Source organism: Sorex araneus, chromosome 5 (genome assembly GCF_027595985.1).
Source record: "Sorex araneus isolate mSorAra2 chromosome 5, mSorAra2.pri, whole genome shotgun sequence".
NCBI lineage: Eukaryota > Metazoa > Chordata > Mammalia > Eulipotyphla > Soricidae > Sorex > Sorex araneus.
In genome coordinates, this window is record NC_073306.1 from 46,771,042 (window position 1) to 46,785,958 (window position 14,917).

At 47.1% G+C, this 14,917-nt stretch overlaps 1 protein-coding gene across 4 annotated transcripts in view; it reads right to left on the reverse strand.

Annotated features, from left to right (window-relative positions):
- The window catches only part of PHACTR4 (phosphatase and actin regulator 4), a 97,817-nt gene that overhangs the window by 20,546 nt on the left and 62,354 nt on the right, over nt 1–14,917 (reverse strand). For 2 of the 4 annotated variants that reach the window (XM_055139236.1, XM_055139234.1), the window contains 5 exons: nt 12,012–12,188; nt 10,094–10,174; nt 8,442–8,603; nt 6,858–7,217; nt 2,816–3,410 (listed from right to left, as the gene is read on the reverse strand). In XM_055139236.1, the coding sequence (XP_054995211.1) occupies nt 2,816–3,410; nt 6,858–7,217; nt 8,442–8,603; nt 10,094–10,174; nt 12,012–12,188 (1,375 nt within the window). Of the gene's footprint in view, nt 1–2,815; nt 3,411–6,857; nt 7,218–8,441; nt 8,604–10,093; nt 10,175–12,011; nt 12,189–13,414; nt 13,443–14,917 lie in introns of all 4 variants that reach the window. The other 2 variants (XM_055139235.1, XM_055139237.1) reach the window with 2 other exon arrangements.

Genomic DNA, 14,917 nt, shown 5'->3' on the forward strand with positions numbered 1-14,917 from the left:
GTGTCCCTCTAACCCCCCACAAAAGCTATATAAAGACAATTGAATAAAATAATTGCTTTTCGTTTGTTTGCTTTTGTTTTGGGGCCAGACCTGGTGGTGCTCAGGGCTTACTCTGGCTCTACACTCAGGAATTACTCCTGGTAGTGCTTGAGAGACCATTATGGGGTTGCTGGGGATCAAACCTGGGTCAGCTGCATGCAAGGCAAGCACCCTATCTCCTGTACTCTCTCTCTCTGGCTCCTTGAATGAAATACATTGTTTGTTTAGGGCCACACCTGGCAATGCTCAGGGGTCACTCCTGCCTCTGCACTCAGGAATCACTCTTCATGGTGCTCTGGGGATCGTATGGGATACTGGGGATCAAATAGATGTCAGCACATACAAGATAAACCCCCTACCCACTGCCCTATTGCTTCAGCTCTGATTGAAACAATTTTTAAGTCCTTCCCCAAACTTTAACAATCTTATGGGTGGGGTTGTTGGGACACATCTAGCAGTGCTCGGGGCTATTCCTGGCTCTGTGACTAGGAGTGACTCCTGTCAGAGTTCAGGAAACTATGAAGAACCAGGGTCAGCTGCATACAGGTAAGCAACTGTACCTCCTGTACTCTATGAGACTGACCTGAAGAATCTTTCGAAGACATTTTTTTTGGGGGGGGGCAGTGGGGGAGGGGGTCATGCTCAGTGTTCAGGGCTTACTCCTGGCTCTGAGTTCAGGGATAACTGCTGGCAGGTTCATATGGGGTGCTGGGGACTGAGTTCAAGTTGGCGGTGTGTAAGGCAAAGGATTTACTCACTGTGCCGTCTTTCTAGTTTGTTGCCAAGACACTTTTTAGCAGCTTAACTTGTTAAGACTAGAGCGTTGGGTTCAGGGACAGAGCAAAAGTATAGCAAGAAAGGGTGTTTGTCCTGCGTATGTGCCAAGTGTGGACCCTCCTCCCCGCCCCCGCCTCTCCCCACATACCAAAAAACAAGTGTTGGATGTGTCCTGAGTGGGGAACCCAAAAGACGGTTGGGTTCAAATCCCAGGGCACAACTTTCTGGCACATGTGGCCTCAATGATTTACATGTAAGATACAAGTTTGTTTTCATTTGATTAAGTAAGACTACAGAACATGTGACTCTGGACCTGGCTCAGGGAATATAGTTAGTCAAAGTATTTAACTCATTTCCCATAAATTTAACAATAGAGAAGTGCAAAATTATAATCCAGGACTGGATATGTAGTAAGGGGGGCAGGTGCTTGCCTTGCATGCAGCTGACCCTGGTTTTGAATCCCTGGCACCACTTATGGTCCCCCAGCACCACCAGGGGTCTCTCCAGAGCTGAGAGCCAGGAAAATTCCTGGAGCACTACCCAGTGTAGCCCCACCCACGAAAACTACAGAACAAAAAATAGCAGAAGGCATCTAGAGAAGACAAAAAAACTAACTCCCCATTTCATATTATTATTTGGCTACAAATTCAGGTATAAATTACATTTACCATGAGAACCATGAGGTATAAAATTATGACATAAGTTTACTTCAAAATCCTAAACTCTTTCCAAAATATGAAATAGGGGCCAGAGCAATAGTACAGTGGGTAGGACACTTGCCTTACATGCCGCTGACCTGGTTTCAATCCCTGGACCTCATATGGTCCCCCAAGGCCTGCCAGGACTGAGCCTTGAGGCAGAGCCAGGATAAGCCCAAGTACTGCTGGGTGTGGCCCCCAAATCAAAACAAACCTCAAATAATAATACCAGTAAGTACTAAGGTCGTGGCAAAATAACAAGTAGAATGATCCTGCAAAAGCTTTATAATAATTATTCCTTTTCTGGGGGTGGGCGGGTGGGAAAGTCACATCTGGTGCCACTCAGGGACACTTCACTCCTGGCAGTGCTCGGTGGACCCTATATGGTGCCAAGGATGGAACCTGGGTCAATCCCATGCAAGCAAGCACACTCCCTGCTACACTATCACTCCAGACCATCTGTAATTCTTTTAGTTACCAAGACATCTCAATATGTTGATGAAAGTTACTGACATGGGCCAACATTTATTCTGGCCTATGGAGCTGGAATATTTGAATTTTCTTTTAGAATGCCTTTCTTTTTTTTTTTTTTGTTTTTGGGTCACACCCGCCAATGCACAGGGGTTACTCCTGGCTCTGCACTCAGGAATTACTCCTGGCGGTGCTCGGGGGACCATATGGGATGCTGGGAATTGAACCCGGGTAGGCCGCATGCAAGGAAAACGCCCTACCCGCTGTGCTATTGCTCCAGCCCCCTTTTTTCCCTTTTTTTTTTTTTTTTAAGAATGCCTTTTTTTTCCCCCTAGACTTTTTCTTCTACTAACATGCCGAATACTAATGCTTTGAAAATTGCCACAATAAGCCTATGAGGTAGTTATTATTTTATCTTACATGACTGAAGGGGAAAAAAGGTTAAGCTTATTACTGTAGATTAATAAGAAAATGCATAGCAAATATATTTTAGTATATTTACTATTCAAATATAATCGATCAGTGGTGGAGTTGGGATTTGAATGCTAGGTACTCTTACTCCAACATCAAAGCTCTTTGTTTTTGTGCCACATCAGGTAGGCCTTCAGGCTTACTCTTGGCTCTGTGTTCAGGGGGTCACTCCTGGGGGCCCTGGGAGAACCATGTTTGGTGCTGGGAATTGAACCTGGGGTATGACTTGCAAGGCAAGTGGCTTACTCGCTGTATTGCCTCTCCTGGCTCCTTCACACTTTTTGTAGGTATGTTTTTCCAGGTGGGATTATGAGGCATCAAGGAGAGGAGAAAAGCGGCCAAGGTTTAAAGGCACTCACACTTTCAGCATTTCAATAGTGACGGGGAGGGACCTGGTCCGGCCCAGGGTGCTGCTGTCCTCAGAGAAGCTCTCACTGTTCTCGAAGAGCAATGACTGGGCTCGGTGTGAGCCCTCCAAGGGAGGCGTCATGGGGAGCGGGCTGGTCAGGGCCTGCTGGATTCGGATATGCAGGGGAAGAGGGGGCAGCCGAGCGGGAATGTGGGGCTCTCCAGAGTTTGGGTCCAAAATCCTCTTGGTGCCTTCCTTCTTCAGGTCTTCCTGCTGGGGAGGCCCTTGCGCTATGTCTACAGAAGGCGGAAACTCAGCTTCAGGCCCAACTTGAAAAGTCTTAGCCAGGAACGGAGGGGATCGCGGGGGCTCTGGAGGCCTGTGAGCAGGCAGTGGGGGGGATGGCGAGGGAGGCGGGATCACCAGCGATGACTCCGAGCCCACGGGACACGTGTTCTTTTCTCTCTGATCACTCAAAGGTTTCGTGGGGGCCGGGGTCGACTCTGACGGGGGTACCACGGTGGATGGAATGCCTCTCTTGGGTGGTAATGGCGGGGATGGTTTTGATAATAAGGTGCCACTGTTAATTGCTTGGGATAGTTCAGCTGGAAAAGAAAGAGAAAATAACAATAAGATGATCTTATAATGCTTCTATAAATCTGGTTTTGTAAACTTTCTAAGCCCAAAGCCTAGAAATAGAACTGAGTTTATCTTAATATTTTTGGTAAATTATATCATCTCACAGAGCTTTGCCATTTTCTGGATATCTTAACCTACAACAAAATTTATCATTATTATCATTTTGGAGTACACCTAGCGGTTCTCAGGACCTACTTCTGGATCTATGCGCAGGGATCACTTCTAGTGGAAATTGGAGAACCGTATGTGGTGCCAAGGATCAACTAGCAAACCCTCCTGGTGATCAGGATGAGAACACCCACCTACCTTAGCTTTTCTATGTTTTGTTTTTTGGCGACACTCCTGGCTTTGCACTCACGAACTACTGCTGGGAGCTCAGGGAACCATATGGGATGCTGGGGATCAAACTTGGGTTGACCAGTGCAAGGCAAATGCCCTACCCACTGAGCTATCTTTCTGGTCCAGTCCTAGCTTCCTAAATCGCAGGTCATGACCCTGGGCAGGGTCATGGAATTTTTTTTTTGGTTTTTGAGTCGCACCCAGTGGGGCAGTGCTGGGGACTGACCTGGGGTTGGCTGCATGCTTGGTCACTATCCAGAAAGCTTTTAAATTTTAATTATTTATTATCAGTAAAAGTTTGATCTATATGCCTGTTTTATATAGGGACACACCAGGAGACCACATACAAATTTCTCAGGCCCAAAGGGGTCCCGAGGAGAAGCAGCGTAAGTAGGCTGGGAGGAGCGTCTGTGGGGAAACAGGTGCGCGGGACGGAGCCTGGCCGGGGAGCTGGCGAGCCAAGGCTCGGTTCTCTCCACTAACTGCTGCCTCGGATGAGTCACCTCTTCTGCACTCTCTAATTGCCCCCACTACCTAACAGATGAGATCAGCCTCCTTCACCAGGAGCATCCGAAAGTAAGTACACCAAGGCTCAAGTGCCTCAGAGACAATTCAGCATGGCACTAAATTCGAGCTGCTGGTGGTAATAACAATCTTCAACCTGTTTTTATCAAGCTTCTCCAGCCTGTCATGCCATCAATTGTAAGCCAGTTTTTCAAGGTTCGGCTTTCAGGGTTCCACCCCACTGAACTTGGTGGTACTAGGCATTTTCCAAGCACAGCTTTATTGCTCCATTCAATCATTAACTTGAAGTGGTGCTAAATCTGTATTTTTTCCTGAAAAAGCCACCTTCCTTCATCTCTTCCCTTTTGTGAAAACTCCTCTAAGGGTTGTATTTATGGAAAGAAAACAGACCGAATCAGCACTTCAGCTAAATATTAAATTAAGCCAATAAAAACTGACGGGGTATGTTCTTTTTCATTTGTGTGTGCCTGTGGTTTGGAGTTATGCCAGCACTGGGGCTATTCCTGGCTCTGTGCTCAAGGGGATCCCTGGTGGTGCTCAGGAGACCATATGTGACATCAGGGATTAAACTGGGGTCAATAAGATGCAAAGCAAATGACTTAATGCCTCTTCTATCTTTCCAGCCCTATTTTATAATTTTGTTCGTTTGGGGCCACACCCGACTGTGCTCAGGTTTACTCCTACCTCAGGGATCACTTCCGGCAGAGCTCAGGGGACCGTAGGAGGTTTCAAGGACTAAACAGGGGTCAGCAATGGGTAAGACAAATGCCTTAATCACTGCACCATCTCACCAGTACCCCATCTTATTACCTTTTTCTTTTGTTTTGGCGCAACACCCAAGCAGTGCTCAGGTCTCACTCCTGGCAGGCTCGGGAAACTATATGCGATACTGGGGACAGGACCTGGGTCAGCTGCGTGCAAGGCCCTACCTGCTGTAATCTCTCTCGGACCCCTATCTTATCTTTACTTTTCCAGGGGCCACACACAATGGTGCTTGGGGAGCCATGTAGTGCCAGGATCTGATTCAGGGCCTACCTACACCAGGCAGTATGTTCTACACATTCCTAGGCCCCTACTGGTTATCCTTTCTGCCTTTTCTCTCCTACCACTTATTTCATGAAGAGCAACATTCTTGTTTTGGTCACATCCTGCAGTGCCAGGGCTGACCAGGTTTTCTGCAAACAAAGCAGGAGCACTTTTCATTAGAGGATTCCTTGGCGACGGCTATGGTGCTCAGGGATACGGCAAGCTCAGTGGCCAGGAATCACTCTCAGCAGCGCTTGGAGAAATATGCAGGGCCTGGAATCAGGCCTTGCACGCAAGGCTTCATGCACATTGAGGTTTGAGTCAGTCTCCCAGGCTGAATAAAACTACTTTTTTTAAAAAAATATTTATTCTAGGCCACTCCCAGCTCTGCATTTAGGGATCACTCCTGGTAAGACTCGGGGAACCATATGTGGTATGGGGAGAGATCCTGGGTCAGCCATATGCAAGGCAAGTACCCAACTGCTGGTAATTATGTACATGGACTTCTATGTTTCATCGTTTCATCTACTGTACTAAATAAGGTCTTGACAGTTTCTTTTTCTGTTGTTCTAAAATAGTCATTGGGCCAGAGAGATAGTATTGCTATTACGGCGGGTAAGGTGGCTGCCTCCCACACAGCCTACCCATTTTGACCCTAGTACTACATATTGTCCCCCAAGCATTGTCGAGCGAGCCTTGAGCACAGAGCCAGTAATAAGCTCTGAGCTCACTGATGCAGCAAAAACAAGAAAAAGGAAAAGGTATTGATTCTTCTCAGTTGGACCTATTTTTTTGTGATTCTACCCTACTCATAGGCAAGAGTGGCTGCCTCATTATATTTCTTCTTTTCTTTTTGGTGGTACCAGGCACTGATCTCAGGACTTTGCACATGCAAAACAAGTGCTCTATGGTGGAACCACATCTACTGCTCTAAAGACAACCTCAGCTGTTTTTTTTCTTCTTCTTCCTTCTTTTTGGGTCATACCCAGAGATGCTCAAGGGTTACTCCTGGCTCTGCACTCAGGAATTACCCTGGCAGTGTTTGGGGACCATATGGGGTCAGCCAGTACGAGGCAAATGCCCTTACTACTGTACCATCGCTCCGGACTGACAGCCTCATTTTCAAGACTTATTTTCTTTTTGAATTTTGGGCCACACCTAGAAGTGGTGATTAGAAGTGCTTGTAGGGACTGAGGTGCTGGGGAGCCACCCTGGCCCCCCAAAGGTGAAGCATCAGTCAGCCCACTTAGTTACCTCTCCAGCCATTCAAGACTTTCTCTCTTTTTGTTTTTGGGTCCATGCGAGACAGTGCTCAGGGCTTACTCCTGGCTCTACGCTCAGGGACCACTCTTGGTGGTGCTCCAAGGACCAACCAGAGCATCCCTGCTGTCCTATCTCTCTGGCCACTAAGACTCCTAAAGGGACCTCTTTCACAGACCAACTCTGCATTGAGACCATCACTCATCGGCAAATAACCATCACAAACTAAAGCAAACCCCCAAACCCAGAAACTACAGACTCACCGATGATGGGATTGCTATTTCTGTGAGTGGGTTTCGGAGGTGGGACAGGCGGCTGCTTGGCAGGGAGCGTGTGAGTGAGGCTCGGGGTCGCTGTAGTGTTAGTGCCTGCAGGAGCCGCAGGCAGAGTCCTGGGAGCTGGGGCTGGGGGCACATGGGAAGGAAGAGTCTTTGCTAGGCTCGTGGACGAGGCGTTGGAGGAGCTGGACCTTGTCGAGCTGCTGGAGGAAGTGGTGTCCTTTGTTAGCCCTTCGTTGGTTTCGGAAGAGGAGGAGAGGGGTCTTTTAGGGGGAAGTAAAGGCTGTTTGGGCACATTCTCAGGAATGCACTCTGCTTCAGAAGTCGGCTGGCTCCCAGTTGATCCTGCGTTATGAACAGAAATGATTTGACAGGGAAGAAAGTGCAACAGGCAGACTGAATATGCTGATGTATCCGTGAACTTAGACTCAACTTCATCAACTTTTTTTTTTTTTTTTTTGCTGCTTTCTGGGTCACACCTGGCAGTACTCAGGGATTACTCCTGGCTTTGCATTCAGGAATCACAACTGGCATTACTCAGGGGACGATATGGGATGATTGGAATTGAACTCGGGTGCGCTGTGTGCAAGGCAAAGGCCCTACCCACTGAACTATCACTCCAGCCCACCCAGTGATGCTCAGGGGTTACTCCTGGCTTTGCACTCAGGAATTACTCCTGGCGGTGCTTGGGGGACCACATGGGATGCTGGGGATCGAACCGGGTCAGCTGCGTGCAAGGCAAACGCCCTGCCGCTGTGCCCTCATCAAGTATCTTTTTAATTGATACTGTGGAAACAAAGTTTCCCAGCCTTGAGGTGACTAAGGCTTATGATACTCCATCAGCAGGAGAAAGTATTCAGGATACTGATTTTTCACACAAGCCCTAGCACCTGGGAAACATCAGAAATCCTTGGATGGAAGAGGAAAGTGTTTAAAACAGTCTTCAGATATTTAATAGTCAATATTCAATATTCTATTCTGTTTTTGAAAAAAATCACAAATTTGGGCATTTTATGACTGGAGAATGATAGGGGGTGGGGTAAAGTTGTGATTGAGCTAGTAGAAAAAAAGAATTCTCTCTGAATTTCATTTCCCTCTTTTTAGTCCGGCAAACATATGAGGCAGTAAGAATGACTGATTCATTGTTTTTGGTGTTTTTCAGTCATACTCGGTGATGCTCAGGGGTTACTCCTGGCAGTCTTCAGGGGACCATATGGGATGCCAGGGACTGAGCAAGGGTTGGCAGCACGCAAGGCAAGCACCCAAATCACTGTACTCTCACTCCAGCCCTGACCTAGTGCCCGCCCTCCCTCCCTCCCTCTCTCCCTTCTTTCATTCCTTCCTTCCATCCCTTTTAGAGGGGGCGTGCCACACCAGTGACGTTCAAGGGTTTAGGGTTACTCCTGGTTCTGTGTTCAAGAATTATCCAAGACAGTACTCAGGAGACCATATAGGATTCTGGTGATCAAACCCAGGTTGGCCATGTGCCAGGCATATGCCCTACCTGTACTACTATCTCTCTGGCCCTGATCCACTGTTCTTACAACTAAAACAGCCATAGTTCCTCACCTAGTCGCTTCTTTGGCTCCTCTTCTGGAATGGGTTTCCTAAGACTTGTTCTTCCTGGCTCCTCTTCTCCCTGGACGGGACTAGACGATCTGGTGCTCCTGATGGGGCTGGTATGGCCATTCTTTAACATGGAATGGCTCAATTTCCCAGGATCTTCACTGCCTGCAAGGTCACAAAGAAAAGAATAAAACGACAGAGTTGGTCTGGTCAGATAGGGAGAGGGCTGGGGATTTCCAAACTTTCACCCCCTCCTCCACTGCCTTATTTGTTCTTTTGGGACCACACCTGGGAATGCTCAGGGGTTATCTCTGGTTCTGTGTTCAGAAATTACTCCAGTGTTTGGGGGACCATTTGGGATGCCCCAGGGATAGAACCTGGTTCAGTTGTTGGCAAGGCAAGTGCCCTACCTTCTATACTATCTCTGCAGCCGCTCCACTTCCTATTTAGTTTAAATCTAGATGGAGATGGTTTGGATCTTTATAGTAGAAATGGAAAAGGCAATTCCTTCCCTCCCTTTCTTTTCTACCACCCCCCCCCACACGGCCCCCCACCTGGCTCTATGTTCACAGATTACTCTGGCGGGGCTCAGGGGTCCATAAGGGTTGCTGGGGGCTGAATGCAGGTCAGCTGTGTGCAAAGCAAGTGCCTCACCTGCTATATTATCTCTCCGGCCCAAGTTAAGTTTCTTTTCCCACTAAACATGGGATTGCCTATTCTGTGCCAGACGCCTTGCTAAATGAGTAAGACAGACTTGTTAAGCACAATTACAATGCTAAATAGCAGGAGTGATAAAGAATAAAGTGCTATGGCAGGAATGAAGTCTATGGCAGGAATGAAGAAGAAAAATACTGAGTGGGAATGAGGTTTGGAAAACTTCACAGAAAGTGGTATCTCAAAACTGGATCTGGAAAGAGAGTAAGACTAATGAGGCTGTCCAGAAAGAGAGAGTAACAGTGTGAAGGCATGCAACATTTTTGGAAATTGGCAACTAATTTGGTCTAGTAGAATGGACACAGGTAAGTAGTTAAGGGTAGAACTGGAAAGACAGGTAAGAGCTGGGTCACAAAAGGTATCAAGCACATGTAAAAGAAGTCTGTATGGATCCCACCAGAGAGAGGAAGTTAAAGAAACAGGATAAGGGATTAAGTCTTATATTTCTGAAGTTTAACTCCTAAAGCTTCAAAGAGAGAGAGAGAGAGAGAGAGAGAGAGAGAGAGAGAGAGAGAGAGAGAGAGAGAGAGAGAGAGAGAGAGAGAGAGAGAGAGTGTGTGCGCGTGTGTGTAGGGGTGGCCCACATCCAGCAACGCTCAGGGTTACTCCTGGCTCTGCATTCAGGAAAATCTCCTGGTGGTGCTTGGGAGACCATATGGCATGCCAGAGATCGAACCAGGTCAGTACGTGTGCAAGGCAAGCACCTACCCCCTCTATATTCACTTTGGCCCTAGACACATACTATGTTTTGGGGGTGGGGGTCACACCTAACAGTGTCCAGAGGTTAATCCTAGCTCTACACTCAGGAATTACTCCTGATGTGCTGGGTGACTACATGGGATGCCGGGGATTGAACCTGGGTCAGTTGTATACAAGGCAAGCACCCCACCCGCTATATTATCTCTCCAGTCATGGGCTTACACTTTTTATTGCAAACTTACCCGGCTCAGAGTCATCCAGCAAAACTCCTCTTTTAACCAGCTCTTCTCTTGGTTTTCGCATAGATATTTTTCGCTCTAAAACTAACATTAAATTGAGAAACAACAGTCAGAAATGTGGTAGTTAGAGGTCAACTTCAAGTCCTAATTTTACAGGTGGAAGAATAAATATCCTGCCTGGGAGAGGGCTGGGGACTGCGCTCCACGGCCCCTGCCCCCTGGGAGGGTGGGAGGCCCCACAGGCTGAGTTAGACAATTTTAGTCTTTTCATTTTTAGTTATTATTATCATTTATTTTGAGGGTCACAGCCAGCTGTGCTCACGGCTTGCTCCTGGCTTTGCAGTCAGTAATTACTCCTGGTGGTGCTTGGGGGACCAGCGATCAAACCCTGGTCAGTCACGTGCAAGGCAGGTGCCCTACCTGCTGTAATATCATGTCAGCCCAGTCTTCATTTTTATTTATTTATTATTATTAATTTTTTGGGTCACATTCGGCGATGCACAGGGGTTACCTCCTGGCTCATGCACCCAGGAATTACTCCTGACTGTGCTCAGGGGACCATATGGAATGCTGGGAATCGAACCTGAGTCGGCCTTGTGCAAGGCATATGCCCTACCTGCTGTGCTATCACTCCAGCCCCTCAGTCTCCATTTTTTTTGCTTTTTGGGTAACACCCAGCGATGCATCGGAGTTATTCCTGGCTCTGCACTCAGGAATTACTCCTGGTGGTGCCTGGGGGACTGTATGGGGTGCCAGGGATCGAACCCAGGTTGGCCGCGTGCAAGGCAAATGCCCTACCTGCTATGCTATCGCTCCAGCCTCCCAGTCTTCATTTTTAATTAAAATTTCAATAATAGGTATTTGGGCTGATCTTTTTGGGAGAGCAACTGGCTAGAGTATAAAAGGAGCACTTTAGATTTGATATAGTTCAGGAAACGTATTAGCCAATCCTCAGAAGCAAAGATTTATTCAGGGGTCTTTGAGGTGGTGCAACAGGTAAGGAGCTTGCCCTGCACGTGGCTGACTGGGGTTCAATCCCTGGCAACCCATCCGGTTCCCTGAGCACCACCTGAGCACCGTTGGGGTGGTCCAACCCTGCCCCCTCAATAAACAAAAGCTTCGTTAAAAATAAAAAGATTCATTTACTTATTGTGGGGGGTGGGAGGCCATATCCAGTTCTGTGCTCTTGGGGTGCTCCTGGCAGTGCCTGGGGAATCCAAACCAGGCCGTGCACAAGAAAAGCTTGTGCTAAGCCTTTGGGCTGCTTCTCCAGCCCACAAAGACAATATTTAATCCTATCAAAATATCAACCTTGGGAAGAAGATTTAGTGAATTTATTTATTTTAAATTAAAAAAATATTTTTTTCTCTTTGAGTCACACCCAGTGATGCACAGGGGTTATTCCTGGCTCATGCACTCAGGAATTACTCCTGGTGGTGCTCAGGGGACCATATAGGATTTTGGGAATCGAACCCGGGTTGGTGCGTGCAAGGCAAACGCCCTACCCACTGTACTACAGCTCCGGCCCCAAATTTATTTATATTTTGTAAATAATTGTAAAAGACTGTAAAAGATTTACAATTTTTAATTGTAATTATAACTAAATTATAAAAGATTCAATCCCCAGGGGCTGAAGAGACAGTACAGGGGTTAAGGCTCTTTCGTTCCACATGTCTGACCCTGGTTTGATCTTCCACACTCCATATGGTCCCCAGCACTGCCAGGAATTAACCCTGAGCAGAATCAGGAGGAAGTCCTGAGCACCAGCAGGTGTGGCCCCCAGCCCCCTCTCCCCATCATGAAAAAGATTCAATCCCCTTCTCGAATAAGGAGCTATAGAAGTTTGAGATGATGAGGAAAAAATGGAACTTCCAAATGAAACTTTCACTCAAACACGTATTTAAAATCTCAAGTCTCTTACCTTCTGATGTCTCTTTGAATTTATCACTACTTTTTTTTTTCCGCCATTTCCAGGGCTTGAAGATTTTGCCAAAGCCTGAGAACTTGCTCTTTCTCTTTGTGGGAGGTGTTGTGTCCCCTGCTTCCACACTGTCCATGACCATGCTTGGATCTGCAGCGGGCTGGCCTGCTTCTTCGGCTGCACAGTAAGCGGGAAGGGAAGAGTTCAGTTGTTATTCTGCATCACCTTGAAAATGTCCCTTCCCCTCTCTTCCTGCAGGGGTTGGACAGGCTCAAAGCGATCATGCAGGCAGACTTCCTGACATCACATGGACACCAAGCATCAAAATCCATAACAGATGAAGGACTCAAGAGGCAAAGGAATCAAACCAAGCTACATCATTTTAGTACAACGATTCAATGCGCTGATGAGTTCAACAGCTCTTGAAGGGGCACACACAAACATGAAGGGCTCCCCGAGATGCAGGAGACCCTGTGACTGCTACTGTCATTCTCATCCTGGTGGCAAGTATTGAGGAGGGGGGGTTCCAACCTCTCCAGCTAACACTACAATCTCCCCAATCACTGAGACAGGGCACCCCACCATCAACAAATGAGTAATTCTCTGTTAAACACTGCCCTCTCCCTGTCCTAATTTTTACAGAAAGAAATTGTGTGTGTGTGTATGTGTATGTGTGCGTGCGTGTGTGTGTGTGTGTGTGTGTGTGTGTGTGTGTATGTATGTGTGTTGGGGGGAATATGTTTAGACTTGTATCGACTTATCATTCTATTTCTTCCTCAGGTAGTTTTGGAACACTAGAAGGGTTTGTAGTAAGGGACAGGGGTATTAGAAAGAGAAACTTGGGCCAGTGTGACAGTACAGTAGATAGAGCACTTGTGTACATGGCTAACCCGAGTTCAATCCCTGGCACTACATCTGGTCCTGAATCCTGCCAGGAGTGACCTCTGAGCACCGCTGGGATCTTACACCCAGTCAGGTTTGTTAAGCGCACTCCTTAGATTATTATCTGGAAACCTCATGCATGTTAAGAGACAGGGACAGACACTCTTTGCCTACAACTTAAATCTTTGTGGAAGAACAATCATCTAGAAAATCAGAGCATCAGAACAAAAGAGAAATTGTTTTTTGAAAGTAGGGGTAAAATTCCAATTTGCTTATCATAATATTACTTTTGGGATAATTCTAACTCTAAAGACTTAACAAGACATATGAAAGGCAGATCTCTGAGTAGGACTGGAGGGCCCTGGGACTCTTGCGCTGGCCAGATACACAGGGTCTAGTTAGTGGGCTATAGGTGGCAGAGAAAGACGCAGCCAACACTAGGCCAACAATAATAAAAAAATAAAAAGCAGGAAGGCTACACAAAAAGCAGGAAGGCAACACAATACAGCTGTGCACTCCACCTACTGTCCCGGGGTTGTCTGGAGAAGTCTAGAGGAGAAGAAAAAAGTCATGTGGAATAACAGTCCTGGAATCAGAGCGGAACCTTCACAGAAACACAGCAGAGACCACGTACTGCATGACAGTCCATACATTCACTGTAAGCAACTCCACACCTGAAGCAGTAATGCTGGGGTGTTAGAGATTCACTGTAAAAAAACCTGGTTTTTAGCCACATCCAACAGTGCTCAGGGCTTCCTCCTGGCTCTGCGCTCAGGATCCCTCCTGGTGGGCCCAGGGGACCATACGGGGTGCCGGGACAAAGCAACAGCCCTACTGCTGTACCATCTTTCCAGCCGCCCCTCCCAAAAGCTCTGAATACTATAGTTATTAGTGTGTGTGTGTGTGTGTGTGTGTGTGTGTGTGTGTGTGTGTGTGTGTGTGTGTGTGTGTGTGTGTGTGTGTGTGTGTGTGTGTGTGTGTGTGTGTGTGTAGGCCACACCCAACAGTGCTCTCCGCGCTGGGATCACTCCTGGCTGGGCTCTCGAGACTGGTGGTGCTGCGATGAAGCCCAACAAGTGCCCTACTCTCTGTATTCTCGCTCCAGCCTCCTCCCAGCCATTCACTCGCTCGCAGAGCGGCAACGGGGAGCTAACCCAGAGCCTCCTCTGGCCCACCTACAGAGCATACGTCACTCGGTTTCCAAAGGCACACGGGAAAATGTCTGCTTGGTTAGCAGTAATAAAAGAGAATACCCTTGAGGAAACTGAAGAAAGAAAGAAACTACAGCCGAAAAGAAAAAAATGAGTGCTCTGTGATACCTTACAAAGAAAGATAATTTAGGCTGGAGAGAGTACAGAGGGTAGGTGCTTGCCTTGCACAAAGCTGGCCTGGGCTTGATCCCCAGCACCCCTTTATGGCCCCACAAGCACCACTAGGAATATTGCTTGAGCACAGAGCCAGGAGTAAGCTTTAGGAGTGTAAGATGTTAACATATTCACATCAAAGTTCTTGTCTCCAACAGGCCTGAAATGAAAGTTAAGCCCTCCCAGTCAGTCCTTCCACTCTCCCCTGCTATCTTTTCAAATCAGAAAATATCTCTGATTTGATGTCAGTTTCTCCTGTCAGCTACTGAGACTTCTACAATGCCTACCATCTTCACCGCTCACTGTCTAAAGTAGGGCTGCGACTCCAACCTGAGTCCTGAACACCAGGTCTGTCCCACATGGTCCCTTTTAAAAGGAAAGAGAGAGAGGGAGAGAGAGAGGGAGAGGGAGGGAGGGAGGGAGAGAGAGAGAGAGAGAGAGAGAGAGAGAGAGAGAGAGAGAGAGAGAGAGAGAGAGAACTTTTTACCTTCATTAACTCTTAATTCTTTATTATTTTTAACAAAAATATTAACACAGTCTGTATTAAACATTTCTAACAACAAAATCATACTGTCCTTTCAATCATTGTTTATGCCTGCCAGCAAATGAACTCAAAACAAGTTTGGTTTATATTAAGAAGTACAGTCTATGGAAAATACC